A 27,423-nucleotide genomic window follows, 5' to 3' on the forward strand; every position below is an offset into this window, starting at 1 on the left:
CAGACGGTGCAACGTCTCTGCAGCCAGAAAACATCCCATCAATGTTTCTGACTTTGTTCTCTCAGAAAAAAATGAAATAAAATATCAACAAAACTTACAGCTTTCTGAAACTAATACAAGATAAGATAAACCTTTATTGATCTCTCTGTGGACCGATGCTCGGTGTTCACAGCAGCAGATAATCACAAAATCAGGCAGTTAAAAAAGAAACAAGCAGTTACAGAAACACAAGATCTGCAAATGAGTATTACACAACCAAAGAGAAATGCATATTTATATGATTAATCTTCTTACCTTTTTTGCACATAAGGAAATAAGTGTGTTTGTTGTGGGTGGTGTTCTTAACTGTATCTCTCCGTCACACAGCGCGGGTGAAGCAGAATTAAAAGGTTTCAGCTTCATTGGTTTGTTTCAGCAGCACATTGAGTTAAAGTCAGAGTCTGCAGAGATTACAGACACATAAAGATTGACAGTTCAGATATCGTCCTGAGCTCCTGATGTGCGTCACAGACATGTAAAGCTAATTTCTGTTATTTTTATCATCCTTATTATTTTATTGAGAGATAGCATTTTTTAATTTGTGAATGTGTTTCCAGTTTAAGTGCTTTTAAATGTATTGCTATTAAATATGTTTAAAGAAGCGCTCTGTCTGTGCACTCTCCTTATTTATTTCTCCCTTCATCTAATCTCAACACTTACATAAAGACGACTTACTAAAGAGGGGGATGCAGACCAGCTGGGTCCCTGAAAGGCCCAGTGGATGAGCCCTCCATATGATTTAAATCGACGTATTCACATTTGATCAGTACCGTTAGCGCTAGCCTCCTGGCTAACATTAGCTCCCATAAGCCTGAAATAAGTTTAGTAACAAGTTCTTGTTGCAGTCAAATGTCTGATCCAGCTCCTTCATTTTCTCCTTCTTCCTTTTCTGGCTTCCTGACTTTGTGCAGGTCCTGGAGTGGATATATTTCTTCCAACATAACTAACAGTTAAAAGTTAAAAGTTTCATATCATTTTAAGAAGAGGGGGTTTATACTTTGAAACTACATTTTACTGAAACAACAATCAATAAAGCTTGTGTATTTGTTGCTTTAAGAGGTCATGGTGAGTATTTAGGTGTAAATTAAATGTGGTCGTTGCTGCTTAAAATGAGAATGGATCTTGTTTTTTTTCTTAACCTCCATGAGCCCTCGTCACCTGACTGAGCCCCAGAAAGCTTTCCCCTTCATCCCCCTTATGGGCGGCCTTGGATGGAGTGCAAGTCTTGCATCCAAAATCATTTTTTTATCCATAAATAAAAACACTGAAAACAAGGAGAAATCACATGACCAAACATATTTACACCAGCGAAACTTGAACTGAAAACAACAACAACATGTCAATAACTCTCCTGTGCGGGCTCGTGGTTCAGACCTCGTCAGGTTGAGGACGATTATTAAAAACTGTGCAGTGCTGAAGTTCTTTCTCGGCCTAATCAGACTTTGAATCTCCTCAGACTGTTTGATCTTTCTCTCAAATATAATTTTTAGTTTAATCTATTCTTAAAAGACAAAAAGGAAACACGTTTAATAATTGATAAAACCCCAAATCGTTACAGAGAATCTGCATTAATGAAGTGCAGGACTAAAGAAGCGAGGCTTTCCTCCTCCTCCTCCTCCTCCTCCTCCTCGTCTTTGCCTGACTCTTTAATGTCCTCTGGCGTGTTGCTCTTTTAATCATAACATTCGACTGATTGATTTCCTCTCGACCTGAAGACGGAGCCGACAATCAGCTCGACGGCTGCAGACTGAGGGTTTTACACTCCTGATCAAAGAAGAGGAGGAGGAGCTGCTTTAATATTTCACACCTCCTCATGGTGGAATCAGAGACGACAGCAGATTAGCAGAGCTGTTTTATTGGCTCTCGGGTCAAATTCAGTTAACGATGCACTTCTTTGATATTTTCCCAGAATGTCATCGATGTGGTTAGAAAAATAACCTTTAAACTTGAACAGACTTTTACACCTCTATGTGAACCTAGATTACTGACATGTCCTGTTGTTTGTACAGAAGATTATTGAAAAAAAACATCTTGAATTTTGTCAGATTACGATCAAGACCTCAAAGTTTCTGAAAAATGGCCTTACATTCAGAATAAAGGAACGTTCACAAAAAAAGTTTAGTTTATGGTTTAGTTTGTCAGGGACCGTGTACAAAATATACATTAATCTCAAGTCCAACAGAGTACCCCCATGCACAGCCTTTACGTTCTCAGGTGCATAAGATTACAGGAACATACCGTTAGCTTCCTCAGGCATTGATCGCTCACAATAAAATACAGTAAAGTTATTTTCAGTGTGCCACAGAGTTTAGAATCATTTTTCATACATTGATCTCACTTAGCGAGAGGAGACGCATATCACCAGATTCACATGATGAGCTCGATTCCATCTGCAGGTAGACACACAAATAATGAGTCCACTCAAGATATTTAATTAAAAAGACAAATAGATAAATAACATAAAACTGGGAAAGTGTCACATTTTACACGTTTGTGTGTACAAACGGAATTGTATTTTTAATTTAGTCCTTTATGTCATATTTTTCACGAGTAAGAAAAATCTATTTTAAGGAATCTATTTTATCACCATCAGGATTTACCCAAACATGAATATATTTAAAGCTTACTTACAGATTTACATCCAGACATTTGATTTACTCCCTTTTCACACATGAAGGGTAAAGTTAGATTCTTCAGATCTCAACGTATTTAACTTGTTCATTTTAGGATAATAACACTGGTAATTTCATGATGACGACTGAAGTTCAGCCATTATCTTGAGATCTTTAGATATTCACTTTTTAAATTACGTGAAACCCGCAGACAGCAGGATGAAGAAGCTGAGGTCATGATAAAACAGCTGAAATGTTGAATTATCATGAGTAAAATAAAATAAATGGATGGATGTTTGTCCACCAAGGGCTACCGTAGAATTTAATTTTCGTGCAATCAACATTTATTCAATCACCAAACAGAAAAAGGAACAAATCGTATTTTATATAAACCCTCCATCTTTCTGCATGAATCTGCTTCCTCCTGTGATACCTTATTTAAATAAACAGGTTTTATGAGCTCGTCATATTATCTGTTGAAATGTCAGATTTTTGTGACTCTCTCTGACTCTCTGAGCCGTCGCTGCTGCAGTGACCTCATTTCCTCCTGCAGCGATCAATAAAGTTTTCTCTTTATTTTATAACTCCAAAGTCACCAACAGAAAATAAACTCTGCACATTTTTATTCATCATGATATATGTTTTTAATCTGCCCTTTCTTACACAACTGAATCTCATGTTGTCTCTTCGTGTAGACGTACAGGTATTGCTTTAATTCTCACATTTCATCTCTGACTGTTTGTCCCACATAAATCAATAGCTTTGTCATCGCTCTGAACATCCTGTTTGCTGCTGGGATAAATAGTCTTTTTGTTTTCCAATGAGAAGTTAGAACGACATCAGATGAACTGGGTTTCAAACGATTACACAACAGTGTTTAACAGAAATACAGCTAAGAGAAACAGTTAAAATATAAATTTATATATTTAAACTTTATAAGTTATTAATATGAATATTTCAGGTTTATTTCATTCTGTATGAAAGCGAACAAATTGCTTCATTCAGAAGAAAATGAATCTTAATCCGTCTGTTTAAATCCAGCTGTTGACTCCTGCAGGTTTTCTTTGTTAGCAGCTGCTGTCATGACGCAGTTGGGCTAAAAGGCAGAGGTCAGAGGTCAGCGGCCCCCGGCGCACGCCATCTGACCTTCGCTCATTTCCATCCACGCTGACCTACATCCCCGAGACCGTTGAGTCTGTTTCTGGTCAATACCCTCCCTCTAAAAAAAAATAATACAACTATTAGAAAATTAAAGATTTCTGAAATTTAACACGATAAGTCAAATATTTATGATTCAATAAATAAAATGTTTAAATTGTTTTTATATAATTTACTGAACAGTTTAATGTCGTATCGGTTATTGTTGTTTATGTGTCATCATCATTGATCATTACAAACCTACTGAGGGAGAAATAATGACATCATTCATCAGAAGGAGATACTGATTGATTATCTCACACACACACACACACACACACACACACACACACAAACATTCAAAAACACACTTACACAAACACACACACACACACACACACACACACACACACACACAGGTATTTATTAACAGAAAAACTTGTGGGTCAATTCCAACAAAAAATAATTATATGACTTTAGATTAAGGAAAACATACAAAAACATTTAATATAAATTATCTAACTTGTTTTTTATTTATATTTTTTTAACTATTAATAACTTGTCAGGAAGATTCACTTCATGCTGCCGTATCTTTGTGTTATTCACGTCTTTTCAATTCAATTCAATTCAATTCAATTCAATTCATTTCAATTCAATTCAATTTATTTGTATAGCGTCAACTCATAACAAGTGTTATCTCAAGACAATTTACAAAAAGCAGGTAAAATACCTTACTCTTTGTCTGTTAACATTACATAATAAATAAAATTACTTTAATAAAATTGAAATCATTTTTCCTTTTTCTTTTTATTGATGTGTAAAATGTTGATATCTGTGATCGACAGATTTTCTCCGTATTTAAATGGATGATGTTTGTTTTATATAATTTGTTGTTTGATTTTTGAATGAAAAACAAGAAAGTCTGTAATTTAACATGTAATCCCTGAATATATACATAGATATAAATATAATAAATTATTAAATTATCCATGACTGTTTGACATGTTCTCTTATTTCCTTCCATAGGATGTTTTCTGTATATTTGAGCTCACCAGCACAATTAAGAAAAAACTGTTTCAGACTCTTTAGACATTGATAATGACATCAAAGCTGTCACACAATTTAAATGTGCAGCGATGCTGAGGATCAATAATAAATAAATGCATGGATTTCTGTGATTACTAAAATTACATTGAGCTTTTTTTCCACACAAACACATGAAATAGTGTTGCTGTAAAACACTGAAAAATGTTTAATATTACAACTCATTAAATGTATTTGTGACCAGGAGGTTTCCCATTGAGATAAAAGAATCTTTTGAACAATGGAGTCCTGCACAAGAAAGCCATTTTTAGCACAGACTGTGGTTGTCAGCCTGTCATCATCATGAGAAGGGATGAAAGCAGTGAGACATGACTTCACGCTCGCCAAGACCCTTTACCAAAAGAGCTAGGTCTAGGCCGTGCCACAATGCATGATGGTTTATAATGCTGAGTTAGTCAACATGGAGGTTGAACAATTCAATTCATACGGTATAATCAGCCCCACTCACTCATGATGTAGAAAGCATGCACCTACTGTATATAGTGTCCTATGTGGGGTAGTAAGTGAGCAGTGGGTGATTATGTATCCTGTGTCTTCCTCCGCTCAGTTCACAGTGTTCAGAAGATGCTCACCAACCTTTGAGCTGTGAGTAAAACTACACAGTCCTCCAAAAACCAGCAGCACACTATCGACCTGCAGGCTGCTGACATCGACTCTGTTTGCATTGCAGGAACTACGTGAGTGTGTGTGTGCGTGTGTGTGTGTGTGTGTGTGTGTGTGTGTGTGTGTGTGTGTGTGTTTGCATGCTTTTGTTCGTCCGCCTATGGGTAGTTGAAGTTGCAGTTAAGTGAAGACAGTTGCCTTGGTTTAAATTTACAATCCTATCTTTGCCATTCGAAGCTTGATCCAAAAGGAACTGAACAGGTTGAAGATCTTGAAGACGTTTTACCTCTCCTCCTCTGAAAGGATTCTTCAGTTCTAAACTATCTCATGGACAGAGTGACAAATAGAAGAAATTTCACCTACGCAACGCTAGGTTAACGACTCAGTTTAAAGAAGCCTTTCAGTGGAGGAGAGGTGAAACATCTTCGAGATCTTCAACCAGTCCAGTTGCCTTTTGGATCAAGCTTCATATTTACCATGCCCTGGATGACGAAGAACCTACACAGATATCTTTGGCTTTGTTAGAAGAAGGAAGAAACCAAGAGAGACACACACATGTTCTAACACACACACAATGTCTGCTGATAAATCTATATAGAAAATTGTTAAACACCTGAGGTTTAAACCCTGAAGAATATCACCGACAATTTTTTAAAAAAATAAAGCAAAGAAAAAATTGTATTTCCTAAAAAGTTGATGCACATATTCTCTCTTTCTACCTGGGCCTTCTTTAGTACCCTTTGCCGGGACCTGGACCAGCTGATAGAGCTTACAGATCAAACCTTAAACTCCATTAAAGATTGTTCTGAAGCGAAAACAAGTCTTTAGAAACAACCAGTTAACATCCAATCAAATAAAGAAGACAGGGATCACGTCATCAAATTAATCATTTCATTCATTTAATGGCTAAAAGTCAAAATAAATACAGAGTAGATATATTTCCCTTCAAGTATTGGATGATTAAAACATGTTAGTAACTCTACAGCATATTGTGCGTGATATATTCATGTGGTTTCCATTAGTCGCACACTCTCTGAAGACGTCTTTATAATCTGTATGTGGAGTTCGCCTCGGAGAGTTTCAATCAACCTGCAAGAAAATACATTCTTCAAATATGTTACCTGACACTTACAGATTCTTAATTAAAAAAAAAAAATGACAAAAGCAATAAACACATTTACATCCCCATTAGCTTTGGTCATGTGCTTTCAAAGTAAAATAAAAACAATAACATCACTACTTTTATGAAACCTAAATGCAAACAATCTTTTTGTCAAAGTCCTGAAACATTTCAAGTCATAGATATGTCATGTTAGAATGAAACAGCAAATGACTGAAGATCAAAAAAACAGCTTCTATTTCAGCTGCAGGCCACAAAGAAAGTCCCAGATTCTCTCCTTTGTGTCTCACTAACACAACACTGCAAATATGATAATACATGAAAAGATAAAACACTGAAAAAAGAAGAGTATCTACCTCGAGGAAAGCTCATGTAAAATATGTGTGTGCGTTTGATTGAATTTACTGCATGGGAGTTTCACATGTAAGAAATTTGATATACCGCTTTAAATTCATAAAAATAAAAACAATGGTGATAAATGATTAAAAGATCTGCAATATAACAACCACAACCTCCATCTGCTGTAACGTCTCTACTCCACACATCCACACACCACTTAATATCTGAAACTAATCAAGTACATATGACACTTACTTGACACATACTGGTGGTATTAAAATACCAACAAACACACAAAAACGTTCATCTTGAGCACAATAGACGGACGATACAACCGTAAATCTAGTTCTTAACACTGTACCTACTCAAAAAAAAAGTTGTATTGGAAAGAAACAACATTTGTATGGAGTGCCAAATGAGACAATATTTCAGTCACCAAATCTAAACACAAAAATTAGTGGACTTAATTTTTTCTTTTCATTTGTGTAAAACTAGGACTGTCAAACAATTCAACATTTTAATCTTGATTAATCACCAAATTTCAATATTTTATTGCCATTTATGATCGCATGTTTGAAATTATTTTAATCCGCACTTAAAAAAATAGTAAGGCTTTTATTTTGAAATGTTGTACTGTCTTAAGCTGAGTGTACTTTAACTCCTTCTTTTATAGAAAGGACAGTCTGCTGGCAGATTGTGTTGGCTCTTTGCAATTCAGAAGCACCCATAGACAACAGGAATACACTGAAGAGGCTTTTCTACGGTGTGCCCTAAAGGGACAAAATAGCATGTGGTTAAATTTTTTTAATTTCGACCTTAATTAATCACAAGTAAATAGTTGATGCTGACAGCCCGAGTATAAACACTCACCAAACCTAACCTCAATTTTGCTAAAATTCTTTAGCCAAAGTGACTTTAAGTGATCTGATGAAAATTACAGCTCAGTAGGCCTGTTCATCATCATGTCATGGTTAAATTAAAGCACCTCCTTCCTTTTATAGTCATCTGATCTTTACTTTATCTCTCGCTGTCTCATGTCTTGAACAGGTCGACAGAGTAAGGGTTGGAACTCGATTTGAAGTCTTTTCTTTCTCCTCATTGTTGCTCGACCAGTTTCTTTAAGACACTGAAACACGTCATACTTGAGAGGTGTGCTTAGGAAATGTGTTTAAAGATAATTATCTGATATGGAGAATCATCTACAGCCCCTTTATCTTGTAGTCAGCTGTAGACTGAGGTTTCCACTTTGTTGGAATCAGAGGATTTCCAATTTCAGTTTCAGTTTTCTTTGTGACCAACATGAAAATTAAGAACATTTGCAGGAAGTATTTCCCCCTTTAATTAGGTGGAGAGTAAAGGTGTGGAGGTATGGTTGGATGAGGTATGATGCATACAACAGGACAGGTTGTCCTGTTCCTGCAACTTTTCTAGTCTCCTGATCTAGCAGCAACAAAATGCTCTTTTATCTGGGCCGTTCTTATTGATTATGTCATTAACAGATGTACATTTTATTGATTTTAGAACACCATTTTTTTAAATTAAAACAAACTTTTTATTTTTTCTTCAAATTTCGAAACCAATTACTTTTCTATAATAGAATCCAAAATAACAGAAGAATCAAACTCATAATATTCACTGTTGTTTGGCCTGAGTCTCAAGTTAAGAGGCAGATTGAGTAATGGTTTGTGTGGTACTGCTGGCTGTAAAGCAAATCACTCCTTTGGGGATGATTTTTTTTTAAATCCTTGATCCCTGACTTTAGGAGTTGACATTTTGCTTTAAAGGCATCTTTAAGAAATGGTACATTATTGTTGGTTGATAAGAATATGGAACTATAAGGCTAAATAATGACAGACATCACCAAAAACCAAAAGAGATCCACAACAACAACAAAAAGCCAGCATCCTGGCTGAAAGTACATTTTCCTGATAAGTTGCATAGTTCTGGTTTCGCGACCAGCTAGCTTTATAAATAATCTTTCAGAGGAAGGGCTCTATCTTAAATTATGAACATTTATATTTTGCCTGTACATGTTCACATCTTTCTTAATAACACAGATTAGTTTAATATCAATCATGCTGCACACTCTTCTATGTTGCTGTTAGCTTGGGCGCTAACAGTGATTACTCAAAGACACCATATAATCATAATTTTCACCTTTCATGTTTTCAGTCTGTGAAACCTTTAGAGAAGCTTTGTACAGTCACAAAACTCCTTGTTTATCTGATACTGGCGTCTGCCTCTGCCTGAAATGGTTCGTTTCAGCTGCTGTCTCTTTAAGGGCCCCTCCCTACATGCCCAATTTCTTCTGATTGGTCGGCTAACTGGAACCTTCCGGGGGTCTGAACGCTGCAGGGCTGCCATGGGAGGGCTGCTCTCCAGAGCTGGGAGAAGAGAGCCTATGCAATCTGATTGTCCAGCCTTTGGAGAGGCCATCTCGTGAAATTCTTGGTTTCATATCAGGGAACTATTGCGTGATTTACAGAACAAATCGTTAAGCGCCCTCTGCAGACTTATTCTGGGATTACTCCAACATACGTGATCTGAAACTTTGTTTGGGCATCCAGCATTGTAACACTATTGACACACACTGACTCAGTTTGATGTGCTTACAGATTATAATAATGCTATTATTTACTTTCAAATGCAAAAAACGGTGCCGCTATATGAACTCTAACTCCAGCTAAAAAACTCAAAGAAACACATTGTACACTACACTCACCTGTCACTGAATAAGTGAGAGGTGGTCTTAAACTTTGCTGGTGAAGAAAGTGGAACACATTTGGCAGATATTTTCCCAGGAGTTGGTTGAGACCAAAACCATGGTTAAAAGGAGAGCGGATATTCGACTTACATTCATCCATTTTGACACATAATGTCTGTGATGATATGAAACGCTGTTTGTTGAGTAAAGAGGAACCTTTAAGAACTCTAAGTCTAAATACTTAGAAAAAAATGTTGTGCCCCTTGATATGAAATAATATGTAAATTTCAGGAGATTGGGAGAGACTTGATAATCAATATGTTGCGATAATTTGGAAAATAATGGAATATTTGATTTGCAAAACTCCAATATAATGCAACAGTGGATGCAAATGTTCCCCTTCATCGGGGGGCCCCAACTTCAAACGAAGTCATTTTAGTAATAACTGAACTGTAATCTGAGCAACAAATCAAACGTTTTTGTACCTGTAACTTAATTACTATGACTATTGTTAGCTCATCTTAACTATGCACTAATTCAGGTTTTTGCTTAAGCTTCTGCTGCATGCCTTAATTTAAAGTGTAGTATCGTGATATTCAGAATTGGAGATCCCCAAGACTGATGCTGGTAGAGTGCTGTCAATGCATTTACTTTTTAGACTAGTTCAACCAATGGAAGCTGCCCCCTGCAAACCTTAACTGGATAGCTTTATGGATGGATGGATGGATGGCTGGACAGAATGATGGGCTCTGTATCTTGAACTGGGATCAGACTACACAAAATCTGCCATAATGGGCACCTGTGATTGAAAGGAGTGCAGGAAACAGTTACTGTTAATCATCTGTAAAGTGGAAGACAATTTATGCAGCTTTTTTGGAAAGCTCGAAATGCCATGAAAAATAAGAATGGAACATGTTTTATGATGGGGTTACAGAAGAGGATAATGCCAAGATATTACTACCCTTGTATAACTTGTATGTGATTTTGCATATATGATAGACTAGTGGCTCTCTTTCCAAAGTTGTCAAATACCAACGTTTTGGTGCCAGTTTAGCTCAGTCGGTAGAGCAGGCGTATCATATACAGAGGCTTCATTTTTTTGACACTGCAGCCACAGGGTTGACTCCTGACCTTGGCCTTTTGTTAGTCTATCCCACTCTCTCCAAGCTGCCCTATCAGTAGAGGAAAAAAAAGCCACACACAAATCATTAAACTAAACATTTTGTCATACCTAAAAGGTATCCTTCAGCAACTGCATGAAATGTTTTGAGCTTTCTACTACCTCCAGTGACATTGTCAGTGTTAGAGACTGAAGAGCTGCTCTGGACCTCCTGCAGAAAATAAGACAGGTGATATGGACTGTTGATGTAAAGGATAATGGATGGGTCAAACAACTTAAGAATCCCCCAAAGAGCCGTGATTCCATGTGATTCCTTAACTAAACCAACTATTATTGTGCCCAAACCATACCAAATTAAACGAAACCAACCACATTACATCAACCACGTCTTAGAAAGGGCAAAGACACAACTTAAAACAGAAGCTCAATTGTTAATCTATGAGTTGCCAAATGGTGACTTGGCGGCCCCTGGATGGGATTGTTGGATAGGAAGTTGGATCTACGCAGTAAGTTACCGAATAATATTGCATTGAAATTCAGAAACCATTGAGCCTCGTTAAATAGTGCTTTTTTGCAGCTATTGTGCCAAGAGTGCTGAGTGAATAAACCAGCATGAAGCGATGTAAAGTTCTGATATTTTGCTAAGGAGCAACACTGCCCAAAAGTCCAAAGACCTAGTTCCCAGCAGTCCCCTTCTTCTTTAGATTCTTGAACCATAGAAAATAAATAGACTCCACATTTCCTTGATTTGTTGTGATTCATACAAACTGTTTCGTCTTGAGCGCAACACTTGGGTCTGAAAACAGTTCAAGAACTCATTGCGTCAACTCAGCATTACCGTCAAGTTTTAGTATTTGGCACACATGAATCCTCCTTTGTCTGGCCCTCAGAGGAGCTCCAGGTAAGTTTAATGAAGCCATGTACCTGCTGCAGTTTGACACCTAAGCGCAGTGTGAGAGCGACAGCTTTAGCAGTCCCTCCGTGTGCATCTTATAGAGGAGTTTGAACTCGGCAGGCAGCTGGTGGGACTCCTGCCACTTGGTGGTGAACTTGGTGCCCTTCTTGTCGTAGTAGTGGTACGGCAGCTCCTTTCCCGTGTTGGGGTCCCAGCCGAAGGGCCAGAAGCCGTACAGGTGGATCTGGTTGCACATGGAGGACGCCAGCGTGTACATCAGGATGCCGGTGCTCAGGCGCTTCGGAGAAAGCTGTTTGGTTTTCCAGTAGCTGTTGAGAAAAGGAGAAACTATTTTACAAAAGCCTGCGTTTATTACAGCCTTAAAACTTGGTATGACGTGACTCTGTAGTTGTAAGCTACTGATGAAAGTAGTATTGTGGTATCATAGAACTTGCTGAGTTAATGTGTTAGCTTTGAATCTACAGTTTTCATGTTATTATTATGTTTTGCCAAGCAATAACAAAACATCATTAAATACCTGCTCTGATTGACACCTGAAAACTGAACTCCAAAAAAGAACAGAGCATTCTTGGAACTTGTTCAGAAATAATGGACATTAAACTGTTCGGGAAGGCAATGACGTACAATGGTTTAATAAAAAAATAAACTAAATCTGACCACTGATGATGCTTTTATCAAACAGCCCTTCAAACACCAAGAGGTAACCCTTCAAACTGAGCTCAACAAAAGCATATTGGAGAGTCCTCGAGGTGCTGAAAGCCACCTGAGCTGCTGAAACGTGATAATTCTTCTGGAGCAGGTAGTTTTAATGGGATTGGTGAAGATTAGGCTACTGTACGAGCTGCCTATTCTGCTGCTACAACACTAAGCACCAGACTTAAATCCCTCTCCTCACACACTGTTACAGCTCTGTGCCATACCTTTCACTAAATAGCTGTTTCCTTATAATCCGGCTTTGGAGCTTTAATCTCTCCTGGCCATTTGGAGCACAGCTCAATACAATACAACCACACGCTAGTTACCACAAACAGGGCAAAGACACACTGGCAAACCTTAAAGCATATAGAAAAATACAAAAAAAATAGACAGGTGGACAGAAAATCACTGCAACATGTGTCCAATCAACCAGACGTGCATCTTTTCTAATCTAAGTTGTTTTTTTAATGAAAAATCTCATCCTGCTGCATCTTAACAGTCAAACGTTTCACTCCTAGGGAATCACAGAAACGGTACATAAAGACACTTACAGTCGGCATGTTGTAAATTGATTTCTCAGACAATAAGCCACTGGCAGAGGCAAAAGGCATTCAATATTTTATATAGAAATATTCAAGCTCTTTGCTAATGATCTTGTTTTCTTCAGTAGGTCATATAGAGAGCAAAAACCTCCTCACATGAGCTTTAATGTACTGCAGTGTTTCAGTGTGACTTACCTGTTGATGTACTGCATGATGTTTCCAGGCCAAGCCAGCTGGACCTTCAGCTGACCTCGATGCTCCACGAAAAAGTCGACCAGCGTCCTCGTCACCGTGGCTGACGTGTGGAAGAAGAACGCTGGGATCCACAGGATGGCTCCGTCCAGCCTCTTCAGGCTCAGGAAGAAGTTGTTCCTGTCCTGCACAGTCAACAGATTGTTGTAGTATTTCTCCAGGATGCTGGGGTTAAATGTCGTCATGTTCGTCTGCCGCCCTACGTCCTTCTTAAAGACCTCAGTCGGTGCAAAGTTGCAGCGAAAGACATAGTCAAACTTCTCTATCTGGGGGCCACAGCGCGAGCCGGTGAGGATGCCGCTGTTTCCGATCACAGCGCAGACATTGTAGTGCTTGTTGAGGATCGGCGAGACCTCAGGGAGCAATGAGCGGAAGTTCTCGCCGATAGAGAAGACGTACTTGTGGCTGGAGTAGTCGTAATGCATCAGCTGTCCGATTCGGACTGATTTTTTTGTCAGTGTGAAGTTGTGAGGGATGTCGATGTACTGAGCGATCTCCTTTCTGCAAGAAAACAACGACATGTTTAGTTCATGTGTTCATCCAAACTATCAGCAGTCACAAGTCTGTGTATTTGGATCTCTGAATCAACAGCAGAGTGCATCACTTTGGTTTTCTCTGTCAGAGCTCTGCAGAGGCTCAACAGCTGGTAAAGTGGACACAACAAAATGTAATTGTCATAATGGAGAACAGTGGATCACAGAAAATCCTGTGAGAGGTTTAAGCCTAGAACAATACAGATCTGATGATCACATTAAATACCAGCTCTGCATTTTAATCCTTCAGAACGATAATCAGGATGAGAATGATTCATGTATTGTATATTATTCTCAATATGCATTAAACATGATCAGTGTGCAGATGAAAGTTTTATAGTCGATTGAGGAGCAGGATGTTAATGCGAAACAGTTGTAGCAATTTAAACATTCAAGTTTATCTGAAGATTATCTAAACACTCAGACATGACAACTGTGAGTCGTGACTCTCTTTAGACTTGTTTAACTTGAGTCTTGCAAGAGAACATATCTATTAGGCTGATCCTTATTTAATGCATACAGATAATGTTACCATGCTGGATGTCCACACTAAACCTCCTCAAAGTTTTTTTCAACACAACATACACAGTTGTTGGCATAATCCCTGGAAGTGGTTTACTGCTGCTCTGAACAAGAAATTACGAGAACTTCACAAGACTTGGCCTGAACCTGATGAGAGCAAAGCATGGAGCCAAGTTGAAGTACATGTCCACTCCGGCAGCTCTTTCAATGACACGCCCAAATTCCCGGCGACTGCAAATAGAGCTGGCCGATCAGCCAGACAGCAGATGAAATTAACCGTTTTGATGCCAGTGTAAGATAAATAAGGAGGTTTTTGAGCTACACATCTCGCAATGCTATTCTACTGGTGTCCCAGGCTGACATACTGTAATTAATGGTGAAAGTCAGGATAATAGATACCCTTTAAGTGTCAAGTTTAGACCTAAAGCAATATAAAAGGCTTCAATAAAAGTTCTCCATAAAAGCTGCCTCTGTTTTTATTGCTGTGACTTTGTTGAATTGGTTTTAAGCTGAAGAAGTCAAAATTGAAGCATTTTAACCAGTGGTCCTCACTTCTGTAACAGTATTTCAGGACTGACAAAAAAGTCCACAGTTACCCAGAACTTCCACCAGATAGGTGAGTCAGCTCTGCTCCAGCACATTTCTGTGCTCCGTCAACACCCACAGGCTGCGTTCTCAGAGCGCACCGCCCATGACAGTGTGAGATAATACGATGTATATAGACGGCTTAGGACTGTCGGAGCTGAGACTCAGCGCTTCAGAGCCAGTGGAAACACACATTGAATAAAGTAAAAACCTATCAGCTCCACCGCCATGGCGGACCAGAGACGGACAGAACACGCATTTGGAGGAATTTCCCAGTTAGAGAGGGGCGGTGTGTGTTCATGTTTTAGTGTAACCTACTTGAGCTTTATGAAAGCAGTGCTGTTGTAGCTCCATTTGGAGGAGTTCTGCAGGTCCTCACTGAGGGAGTTGGTCAGAGGGCTGAATCCTGGATCCAGATACTTCATGGCCAGCTGGGAGCTAAAAACAGATGAGGAAGAAGAGGAGGAGGAGATAGAAACATGGAAGTTAACTCAGTCTTTTCATGTCAGGAGGAGGGTACCTTAAACCACATGACCTTCAAAATGTTTAGAGTAGAATTTAATCCCTTTTATAACGGTTTTGGTTTTCTTGTTGTTCAATAGATAAAGATACTTAATTTTCACAAAGTCATCCTAAGGATGTTTTCACACCTTTAGTTTGTTTGCTCTGGTCTGATCCATGGACCAATTTATATTTGCTGAATTACCTCAAGTTCGGTCCAGCTTCACACAAGGACATTTACAAACAGAACGTTATGTGTGGTGTGCAAGGAAAGTTATCTCTGAACTAAACAGTTCAGGTGTGAAAACGCCCTTAGTAATGTTTTTAAAAGCTGAGGCTTGGACGGTCTTAGCAGAACAAAAGGAGTACTGACATTTGTTTTTTATCCTTCATTACCGCCCTCTTCTCAGAGTCAAAGTGCCTCCTAAAGAAGCTGATTGAAGTGTGCAAGTGTTTAAGCAGCCATTCAGCAAACTTCAGAATATCTTTTGTTCCTGTAGGGAACCAGCAGCAGTGAAAAACAGATCCAGCATCATTCATCATTTACAGCATCAGCTCAGTGTTAACTTTGACTTTCAGCCTCTTGATTTGTGTTCCCCCCTGTGGATTGAAAACAAAATTAAATCCACTCATTGTGGTGTATGCAAAAGAGCAGATAGGCCAAACTGTTGCAGAGATTCTGTCCATCTTAGCAAGTAATTCTTTGGAATATGAAATATTTATCCTTCAAATAAACCTGGTTTCATTTAACATCATCACCTTTGAAAGATGGTTTTAAGGCTCTCCTTGTTTCAAAATGAAGCCTTGTTTGGTGCATTTCATTTAAATTGTGTGAAAAAGATAATGACTTCACCATGTTTCATTTTAATACGAAGGAGGTCGAAGTACTTGTTAAGATGAACACTTTCTTTTCTTTTTTTTGCAGTGCAAAAAGCCTCAACGCTACCAGCAATGATAAACAAGACTTAGCAATTAATCACATAGCCCTCTTTAATTCTTTGATAGCTTTTTAATATACACCTGATTTATCTTTGTATGGAAACCTTGACATTTTTAACACATTTGAAGTCTTCTTTGACTTCATCTTTCTATAAAATCTAAGCTTTTCAGTGTCAAAAATAAGCACTTTGAGTGCGCTTCATTGGACGAGGTGTAGTTGCCCTGAAGAATTAGGTTGCAGCCATGAGTGGGGGTCAAAACCTCAGCGAAACGATTCATATGTTTCCATGAACCATGAAACTGGGCCATTGACCAAATTGTAGTAGGTTTTTACCGATCCATGCCTCCGCAGACCGAGACACATCTCATGGCTGCCAGCTGAAGCAATCCACTTGCTAACTCAGCGTCATTTAGAGTCAAAACATGTGAGCACACGTGTGGTCCAGGTTTTAAAAAACAACAAAACAAAAAAACTTTACAGGAGCCCTTATCTTCTGCCTGAGACTAAACATTGAAATGTCAAGGTTTCAGTCAGACTCTGCTGTGGCAGACACAACTTGGTCAAATAGTATTTAAAAGATCTAAATTTCGAGATCAACCAATTCAGGGGAGTTTAGTGCATCAGGGCAGATCTGACAGACACAAAGAAAACATACAAGATCATTCAGACATTCTGTAAACCAAACTGTCCTGAATGTGAAACCCCACCGTTATGATGCCCAGTCAGTCTGCAGCAGAAACAAGTGTTTGTACTGTTGGACCTGGATCTGAGGGAAGTCAGACCTCAAGCAGATTTATTCTGTTTCTTGCAGCATCTGCAATCTTTGTACAGAAAGGCTCAGTCCGAGAGGAGCAACGCTGAGTCAGGATCAGCATGAAGTTACTACTGATCAGAAGAATACTTTGAAGTTGAGAACATTTCAGAAATGATAGAGACATCTGTCCTTCTTTTAGATTTCTGTAGAGATGTTGGACATCTGTAGCCATCTCGTGCTGATCCTGACAGTCAATATGCAAACACGTTATTATCTTGCGTGCAAACGATAATAACTCAGATTAAGATTTTTAATAAATACTTTTGTGGTTTTCATGGCTCAATACGACTTTGTATTCCCAAATATGTAGATGACACATTTCAAGCAGTAGGAATCAAAATGAAACAGAATAACTTGATAATTCGTGGTGATTTCGTATTGAAATAGTAGTTGTGACTTGATTTTTTTACAGCAGGTATTCTTTTTTTTTCAAAACAACGCTGCACTATCCAAAGAAAATTAGGCAAATATAACCTGTTGGTAAAGAAAGAAACAGATGAAGCAGGGTCTGCTTATAGCTCAAGACAAAAATGTTGTGCTGCCAGAAAAAGTGCCTCTCAACAGCAGCAAATGCTCAACAGAAAGAAGCAAGCTGTTTGGTTCGCTGCTGGAAAGAAAGGTAAAGCTCAAACTGTAATATTAGAAAAACAAATATTCAAATAATGCAAAAAGCAAAGACAGAGTAATATTTGTAGTTAAACGTCAGCACTTTGTATTCACCTCAGGTCGGGTTTGCGAGGCGGCCTCTCGCTGCAGGAAGAGGAGCGTACACAAAGACAGAACAATGAACTCTTTTCTTAACATGACATAAAAAGAGACTCTATGAAGATCTAACATGTTCAGTTAAAGGAAAAGTCTCATACTCTTACTCTTTAACAGTATTATAGTAACATTTCTGCCATTTGAATTGCTGTATTGTGTAAAATGGTGCATTTGAGTTGTGTAGCAGTTTGTAAAACCAAGCGCAGTGCTCACTAAATGTGAAAATAGATGTTTTAGAAATTGTCCTGGGAATTATCGGGGGGCTTGAATACGTCTCGTGGATTTCTTGGTTTCATATCGGGGAACCCCTGATTTATCCTGGGATTACTCCAACATACATTTACCTCATGATATGAAACCTTGCCCAATGCCCATGTTTAGTATGGACATCCAGCATTGAAATAGGCCAACTTTAAGTCCAAATTGTACTGCCAATACTACTTATACTCATACTTAGCTTGAGCTGAACTTTGTGTGCTAATGTGTGACTGTTAGCATGCAAACATGTGCCACTAAACCAGCAACTACCGTGTCTTTAGGGTTAAATCACTGTTTTTATCACCGTTTGACAGTTTTGTCAAGGGAAATATGAGAAGCTGTTCCTCCCCTGAAAAAGAGGAACTTTAGTTTCATTAAAAAATCTATTTCTGTGGGGATTTGTTGTTGTCAGACATGACAATCTTTTCCTGTCAGTGTTCGACTTTGATCAGGCTTACTTTCATTAAAGCGATTACAGTCTGTCTTGTGGCTGCCAGATGATGCAATCTTTCAGAGTATAACCAAAACTTTTTTTACCATTACTATTGTAGACTCCAACATATGTAAAAACTAGAGTCAGGGTTTAAAAATACCCCAACTTAACTTATTTCTTTCCGATTCTCCAACAGTGTTGTTGCACAGTGTGCAGAGCCAACACACCGCCGTCATAGAAATCTAATCTTCAGAGTCCAGTGGAAACTTTGTTCTAACGGTGGTACTTGCAGATGGCTCAGGGGGATCATCAAGTTACTTGGGCTATTATCTTTTAAAGGTCACGTATTCTCCTCCTCTTCAACCAGTTTAAATAAGTCTCAGAGCTCCTCAAAACATGTCTGTGAAGTTTCTTGTTCTAAATCCACTCTGATCCTGTATGTGATCATGTCTATAAACCCCTCTATTTCAGCCCTGCTCAGAACAGGCTGTTTCTGTGTCTGTACCTTTAAATATGTAAATGAACTGTGTCTGACCACGCCCCCTCTCTGGAAGGGCTTGGGTGTCTTGGGCTTTCTCACTCCATGCTCTATTGTTTACGGTGAGAAGGCAGACTCAGAGGGCAGAACAAACACCTAGCTGTGGGAGTGTCACCCACCTGGGGGAGGGGTTACTGCCCTTTGTGATGTCATTAAGGGATAATCTCCAAACGGCCTGTTTGAGAACACATTTTCTGAAAAGAGGAGCAGGTAAAAGACGGAGAGGATGGACTTTTCTCATCATTGGGGGTTTGTAGAAGACAGACTAGAGACACATATTTAGTGTTAGGAAACTGGTTAAGTGCATTTTTCATTATATGTGACCTTTAAATGTAATATAATAGTTTTTCAGAGTGCAGATAACTTTACAGTGATTACTTCCTTCTTTCCACTGGCTGCAGGACATGCAGAACACAACAGAAACTACCTCACACAATGTCCCAACACAAAGGAGGACTTGCATAGCCGTCCACCGACAGAGTATTTTCTCTAAAAAGGCTTCTCTTCTCTCCTTCACATCTAACTCATTCTGTGCACAACCTTGGCCTCAGGTGACAGGGAGGCGAGGAGGAAAATGATTACAGGCAGGTTGAAAATGAATGCAGCTCTCACACAGTAAATCAGAGCCAAGGACGGCTTCGCTGGCCTCCAGAACCTTCCTCAGAATGAGACTGTTTAAGCATCACACTCACACCTGACGGAGCCCGCTGGATAACAAAGATTTACTGTATGATTTTCCATGCAGCTGAACTGCAGGAGACCAACTCAAACCTGACAAAAACTATCACTGGGCTCTCCTCATGCCAGCTGATATACTGTTTGGATTACAAACAGGTGCAGGGAAAAAGAAGGTAACATATAGCTGTTTCCCATAAATGAACACTTATAGAGCATCCTGTTGAGGTAGATGTAATCCCAGCCAGCTAAAAAAAATCTGAATTCCATTTCTCTTGTATTGATCAGTGCAACTTTTGTTTCATAATGCGCAAAGACAAGCTGTACTTTGGTTCATTTTTGGCATTTGGCCAGGAGGGTGCTCTTTGCAGCTGTTGTGACCGTCCACTTCAGATGCCACCTCAAGCAGATTGTCCCGTCACAGGGTCTTCTCTGTTTCAGTGCACTGATGAGCTGCTAAACAGGTCACAGGAGCGACCTATAGTGTCACTCTGTTAGCATGTTAGCAAGTGGCAGTATCCATTCAACTGTTGGATGACAGAAAAACATCAGCCTTGGTTAATCTGTAGGGCTGAAATCAGGTAAAAGTGCGAAAGTCAATGAACAAAAAATGCAGACTGCACTGGCATTAGTTAATTTGAAAGAGTTTGGTTATGTTAGCATGTTCAGAAATGACCTGCATGTATGTTCCCATTGAGATGTATGTGACTTCCAGGATTTTGGAGCCAGCTTTAAGTGGACACTCAAAGATCTGCAGTGTTTTAAACTTCCTTATTAGCTTCATTTTCTCACACGAGAGGTTGCCGTTTGTATTTTCGTTGCATCATTTAAGTTTAAATATGTTGATGTTGATCTTTTAAACAAAACACTGCTAATTGTGCCTTAAAAAAACTCCATGGGAATATTTCAATGAACTGAATTAGTGAGAGAGCTGTGATTGGACGAGATGATCTAGTTCACAGCTGGATTAAGTGACAGATGCTTTACTTTCCTTTAGGCTGATACACACTCACACTGACATGTACTACTTATAAACCAGTTCATCAAAGCAAAGATGTTTTCTCATTAAAGAAAAATGAACAACCAGTGTCCTCCAAGACTGAAATGAAAGATTGGAAGGAGGCAAGAATTGATTCCAGATTTATTCTGGATGTATGTCGCTCTGGACAAAAGTAAGAAAAAAGTTAACAGAATGTGATGACACATTTTAATTAGGTTTATCAGATTCTTCTACCTGTGAATGAAAACGCTTTGCAGAGGCAGCAACAGTAAACTTCATTTCACACTAAAGGAAATATCAGTGGCTATTTTGGTGTTTTTGGTTTTTACTACGAGGGACTTTCGTTTTGCTTGCATTTGAACGCAGCATGTGGAAGAAGCTATACGTCTAATTGCTTTGCTGATCTTGTTTTGTGTAAACATTGTTGCTCTCTGTTAACAGTCACACATATCACTTACTGTATGAATTACTTTTTTGACCAGGATGGAGGATGTGTTTATTGCACAAACATATTTTATCCTGCCAGGGTCCTTATTCATAATATCCTTTTTTTTTTTTTTTTTAAACTATTTAAAGTTGTCTTCATGCCACGGTATTATCGAAAAAGAAATCATTCACAATTCTCTAAATCTGGGCTTTGCACACTAATCTTATTCTGCATTATTACAATGGGGAGGGTTGGATTCACACTTTAGTCCAGGTATCTTTATGCTAGCCTGAATCACGTGATCCACTGTAGCTCAAACCAAAACAAGCCAGAGACCTGAGTGCACTGTTTTCAAATAGGTGTGTTTAAAATGATGTAATGATGCATGTTGATATATAAATACAGTTTGGTTGGAAATAAAACACTCTGATGGTGATTAACACAATGAAATGAATAATAACATGCTGCAGTAAACCACAAAGTCGGTCTGTGGGCTGCCAGGCCTGAAACAGCGGAGAGGCCTTCATCTGAGTGTGAGGCTCTGATAGGCTAAGAAGATAAAGTTGATGCATCTTTCTTATTATTACTCTCTCTTTCAGCACACACTGAGAACGGTTGAAGGCCTAACTCTAACAACACTCAGAGACAAACATTTAAAACATAAACACTAAAGAAGTGTTGCATTGGAAAGCTTATAAACACTGCATCATCTCAGATTTTACCCTGTCAGCATGAACAGACTGCACCTGGTACAGCTAAAAATAAAAGCCTCTGCTGATGTGATGCACACACACACTCAGCAGATGTCTGCAGCTCTGCAGCCCGGCCTGCACTCACCGAAACCCCGCATGGAACATGGACAGCCTGGATCCTCCATTAGGTCCGTATCTGGGGGTGCTGAGCAGGAAGTCCTTCTTGATGGACACGTAGCTGATGAGCGACAGGATGAGCAGCGCCACGCTGAACATGACAAGCCCGAGCGCGCTGACTATCCGCACCATCCTGCGTCTCTGCGGGAACCAGCCCCCCCGGACCAGAGGATCAGAGCTGGGCCAGGACGAGGAGACAGCGAGCACCCAGGTGCACCGCATCCGCAGCAGAGAGAGGGCGTAGACGCGGAAAAGACGGTGCACGCTTCACGTAGATATCAGAGTCCATGTGGAGAGGAGGAGCACAAGAGGTGGCGCGGCAACGGAGACGCACTGGCGGCAGAGAGGGACGCATAGATTCAAAAGGCCGGACATACAGAAAAGGAGGTTCAAATCGTGGAGTGATTGACGCCACTTACAGACGACAGGAATGCAGAACAGTCCGTGAAGGGAGCAGGGATAAGGACAAGGAGGCCGCTCTTCACATCCTGGATCCAAAAGCTAAATATGAGCTAAGGACGTAGCAACGCGCCTGCGGATGAAAAGGCGCAGGAAGCACAAGCGTGACGCATCGACAGCTCATGTATCACAGGATGGAGAGCGGAGGTGGGAGGAGGAGGAGGAGGAGGAGGAGGCTTGGAGGTGTTTCTGCAGGCGCACAGGGTTAGCAGCCGGTGTCAGACCCTGAAGGCGGTGAAATGAAGCGAAGACGTCCTGCAGGGAGAAGATGGAGGCTGCCGGAGGATGCTGCTGCCTCTCTTCATCTGCATCCTCCTCTCTCTCTCTCTCTCTCTCGCTCTCTCTCTCCCTCCTCCTCCTCCTCCATCTCCTCTGCCTGGCTGTTTGTTTAATTAAAGCGGATTGTCGCTTTAAGGAGACGCAGCTCTTGTAGGCTATCTCTGTAATCAGATCAACATCAGCAGCAACCGAGGCGGAGCTCTGAGTCCTGATGGAGGCAGAGAGAAGGGCTCCTGCTGCTAAGGGAACATCCAGTGTGTACTCAAACATCTTGAAAACATGAGAAGATATAAAAACATATAGGCTATCAAAAAGTCTGCTGCCTCTGCCAAATATGTTTTATTGAGGAAATATCTCCATGGAAACTGTTTCTATGACTCAGTGTGAGTCAATGTGTGTAAAAAAAACAAAACATAGGCATATGGTTTATCTTGTGTTTAGGCCCACGTATCAGATATTTTTTAAATAGCCTACTGCCTTATAAATCAAAGAATATAGGCTATCACTCATCGACACAGAAATACAGTGTAAGAATTTATACAATGTGAAAATAAGCTTGACACTGGGTCCAATCATCTTTGGAACTGGGTTAAGTTAACCAGTATGGCCTCTGTGCAATATTGATCCCATACTGGATCACTTTTTCAACCAAGTGTTTTTTTATGTGTCCAATTTGAATAACTTTAAGTCAAAGCGGCATTTTGTAGGAATTCAGTTTGATGCGCTTCGATGCCCACTGAAGGTCTCTGAGTTCAGCTGCACTGGCGTTAAAATCACACACACACACACACACACACACACACACACACACACACACACACACACACAGTGTATTGACATAGCCAGCCCAGCCAGCTAGGTGTCGGACTTCCAGCCTACTGTTTCACCAAGATCTTGCCAACGTGTAAAATCCTGTCCAGTATAGAATCCAGCCTGATTTCTTCCTCGGTCACTCTTTCTATAGGCCTATCTCTTCTTAGCTTCATACATACGTCATCGCCCTCTTCCTCTTAGCCTCAGCCATCGTATCAAACATTACTGAGATGTGCTGACTGGCTTCTTTTTAGCTGAAGGCTACTGTGGGAACTTGTGTTGTATAGGGCCGTATATGTAGCCTACCTCCCGTGGGAGAAGTGCGACCCACTGCCAAAATTACAAAGTGTTGAAAGCATGCGACCGGGGCGATCTGTGGAAATGGTGTAGCAGCGTTTTCCATGTTATTGCACTATTAGATGGACTTTGAAATTACAATTTTAGGGTGGAAAAGTTACATATCGTTGCTTTAAATCACTCCTACACTTGATGGTTCGGCAGTGGGTAAGCAGTGAGCAGAAATGTACTTCAATAGCTGAGTGGATGTGGAGATCAGGATTGGGCTCTTTAAGCATAACTTCCCAGAAGATCACATGTTCACTGTACTTACCGGTGCAGTTAGTGCTGGGCTGTGTAAGCAGTGTAAATCCATAGTTATCGATGGTATTTTTACAGGTAGTTTTGCAATTGTAGGATGTAATCCACACCTAATCCCTGCGTTATAGGATTACACATGTATGGATTCAACATGGCGAATAAAAAGGCAACAAAATATGTCGATGATTTTAAGCTGTTGTGTTTCTTTATGAAACAGAAACAGACTGACAACAAGAAATCCTATAGAAACATAAAGACTCCACACAGACAGACAGACAGACAGACAGGCTGCTATAGGAGCTGGCATTTCAACACTGACCTTTCTAAGGTCTTAAAGGCCTGACAGAGCCTTACACACACACACACACACACACACACACACACACACACACACACACACACACACACACACACAACAGACACAGACAAGGGGGGGTCTTAAGGCTTTGTAAAGCTGTCAAACAGACACCGATTAAGATCCTTAAGCTTCAAATGAAATGTCTCTTTTAACGGAGAAGATGTTAAAAAAAAAAAAAAGAGAGAGAGAGCGAAACACCAAAGCAGACAATAGAAAAGAGCAGCAAAGTTAGAGGAGAGGGTTTGGGAATCTCTTCAATTAATGAACGAGACGAGGGAACAGAAGGAGTCAGGGTGAGATATGTGACTGTAACAGAAGAAGCAGTGTAATGATCCCGAGAGGAGAGAGAGAGAGAGAGAGAGAGGGAAGACGAGGAGAGATCCAGGATGAAGATATCTGCGTATCAGCTCGATAAACAGGCCATCAGGATTTGTGTTTTCCCTACAGAGCAGCCGACTCTGTAATGATGCTTCCTCATCCCTCTGAGCCCCGAAGAGTCACCAGCTGTCACTGTTTCACACGCTGATGTCAGAATATGGACCACTCTGACGTCACTACTCTTATTTAATAGCTTCTTATACACTGATAAAGATTGCGTATTGAATCAAAGTTTGTCTGAGCGACACAAAGCATTGACAGAAATCCCCAAAAATAATCCAATAGTTACTGTCCATAAAGTGTTCCTGTGTGAGTATTACCACCAGCCCTCACTGAAGACATTGAAGATAGTGAAGTGCATGAAAAGAGGACAAAGCATCTGAGACTTTGCCTCTTGGTTTGTGAACTCCTGCTTGATTGTAATGATGATGTGATGATGTAATTTGTGGGCGGAGCTCAACTGGTGGCAGAAAGTTAGCAGTGTTGATACTCTGGTGGAAGCAGGATCCTTGTTTGCCATCAAAATAATGTTAAACATATTTCTACACCACACACAAAGTCGAGTAGAAAGACGTGCTTGTTGTGTTTGATTGTGACACAATCTGTACTCACTCATGTTTGATTAAAGATCTTAACTTTACACACGTTTCAGTCTACAAGTCATCACTTTGTGGGGTTTCCATGAGTTTGGACAGCAGTAGTACGGGACACGTACAACAAATGTTTCTTTTTCTTTCTTTTTTTAAGATACATTTTTGGGCTTTTTGGGGCCTTTAATGGAGTGATGAGACAGTGAATAGAGTCAGAAATCAGGGAGAGAGAGAGAGAGTGGGAAATGCCGGAAAGGAGCCACAGGTGAGACTTGAACCTGGGCCGGCCGCCCGGAGGACCACAGCCTCCACACATGGGGCACGCGCACTAACCACCACGCCACCAGCGCCCGCATAAGAAGAAGTTTCTAAAGAAGTCACCAAAATGTGCATGTTTAAACGGTGACACACGGTACACATCTTGGGATACCTCGGGGAGAAACCCAGAGTCTATATACTAAAGAAAAATTCAAGATATACAAATCTCTTGACTCGTACAATTCTGTACTTAGCTATCACGTCCAGAACATTGAATACTGAGATTTGTCAGGTGGCTTTGGTGTATGAATGATCAACGGACTATGCCTAGCAAGGCCATAAAACGTAGCTTCACACCTGTATTCAGCTTCTAAGAGCGTCCTCAACAATATTATTCTGAAGAAAGCTGAGGTCATGTTGGTTCAAGGATCTGGTCTGCGTCTCCTTGTTTCCAAGATGTGCACACAACTGCTGTGCTGTAATCATGACGTCTACTCCAAGTTGGTCACTTGGTTGCCATTTTGGGTTTATGGGGGCAGAAGTGACCATATTTGGAAGAGAGGGCGGAGCTGGAGTGAGGAGACAAACAAACCCTTCTTATTTGATGTAATATAAAAAAAAAACTGACTGATCGATAGCACCGGTTTGTGAAAATACTGAGAGCAGCAATGATTGATGGATGTGGTGTCATTCTCAAAGTTTTACATACAGATATATTTGAATAAAAAACGTTTTCTTCTGCCTATGTTAGAACAGGTGTAGACTCTGACTGTGAAGGATAAATGTGGTGGTTTCCCTTTGTTCTCGCTCCTCTGCAGCAGTCCCCCAGAGCCCTCCAGTTAAATAAGAAGAACTCATGAATGAAGCTGATCAGATTTTCATGCGAACTCTGTGATATGAAACCAATCAGAGGAGCTCACATCTCATGAAGGAGTCAATTAATAATCAATAGTCATTAGAGCGGGGAAGGAGGGGGGGGCGATCAGAGGCTGCAGCTCCGCCTGTGCTAGAGGAGCGTGAAATTACTGCTCTGTATGTACTGTATACACACACACACACACACACACACACACACACACACACACACACATACACACACACACACACAATAACAGTCATAACTAGAACCCCTACCCGGCACCTCCACTTAAACCTCCCATAAATCGTCCAGATTTAAAAGTATGTAAATACTCTCTTTGTTCAGTGCACTTATGATCTAATCTTCATTCATTATGGTCCACAATTTTTCTGTCTTTGACTGTTAAATGCAGAAAAAGTTCAACATGATGCATCTTTTTTCTAATCTGATTTTAAATTGTGATTATTCTCCAATATACTCACACATGATGTTTCCAGTTTAAAATGAATACCCACAGATTTGTATATATTTCTTATATGTTAAAAGTCACACATCACATGTAGTAAAGATCACTATTGTGTTATCTTTTACTTCCTTTAAAGGGGAAATATTATGAAAAATCCACTTTTACAGTGTTTCTGAACATACAGTATATGTATTTGGGTAACCTGAGTGCCTACTGACCCACAACATGTGAAGCTTCATATTACACATAGGCTGACACAGAATGACCATGATCTAAAGACCCTCACTGTATGTGACATCCAAATAAGCAATGAGTATGTTATTCT

General features: G+C 39.9%; 1 protein-coding gene across 3 annotated transcripts; it reads right to left on the reverse strand.

The window, feature by feature from the left end:
* Window positions 1–6,372: 6,372 nt before the first annotated feature.
* st8sia3 (ST8 alpha-N-acetyl-neuraminide alpha-2,8-sialyltransferase 3) lies at window positions 6,373–25,350 on the reverse strand. 3 transcript variants are annotated; one of them, XM_065965737.1, is made up of 6 exons: window positions 22,461–25,350; window positions 22,010–22,374; window positions 17,800–17,829; window positions 15,143–15,262; window positions 13,128–13,685; window positions 6,373–12,002 (listed from the first exon to the last, which is right to left on the reverse strand). In XM_065965737.1, the coding sequence occupies exons 2-6, from the start codon at window positions 22,261–22,263 to the stop codon at window positions 11,720–11,722; spliced, it is 1,245 nt and encodes a 414-aa protein (XP_065821809.1). In that variant the 5' UTR covers window positions 22,264–22,374; window positions 22,461–25,350; the 3' UTR covers window positions 6,373–11,719. The 3 variants fall into 3 exon arrangements, with proteins under 3 accessions (XP_065821809.1, XP_065821808.1, XP_020511737.1); XM_065965736.1 differs by having other exon boundaries at window positions 22,010–25,350; XM_020656081.3 differs by lacking the exon at window positions 17,800–17,829 and having other exon boundaries at window positions 22,010–25,350.
* Between the last annotated feature and the right edge of the window lie 2,073 nt (window positions 25,351–27,423).

The sequence above is a fragment of the Labrus bergylta genome, chromosome 17 (assembly GCF_963930695.1).
Source record: "Labrus bergylta chromosome 17, fLabBer1.1, whole genome shotgun sequence".
Lineage (NCBI taxonomy): Eukaryota > Metazoa > Chordata > Actinopteri > Labriformes > Labridae > Labrus > Labrus bergylta.

Excerpts from the sequence above, each read along its gene's own strand:
- st8sia3 (XM_065965737.1), bottom strand. The coding sequence starts at position 22,263 with ATGCGGTGCACCTGGGTGCTCGCTGTCTCCTCGTCCTGGCCCAGCTCT. Across the intron at positions 15,263-17,799 it reads CCTCGCAAACCCGACCTGAG|CTCCCAGCTGGCCATGAAGT; the intron begins GTGAATACAAAG and ends ATCTGTTTTTAG. Across the intron at positions 13,686-15,142 it reads ACTGCTTTCATAAAGCTCAA|AAAGGAGATCGCTCAGTACA; the intron begins GTAGGTTACACT and ends GTTTTCTTGCAG.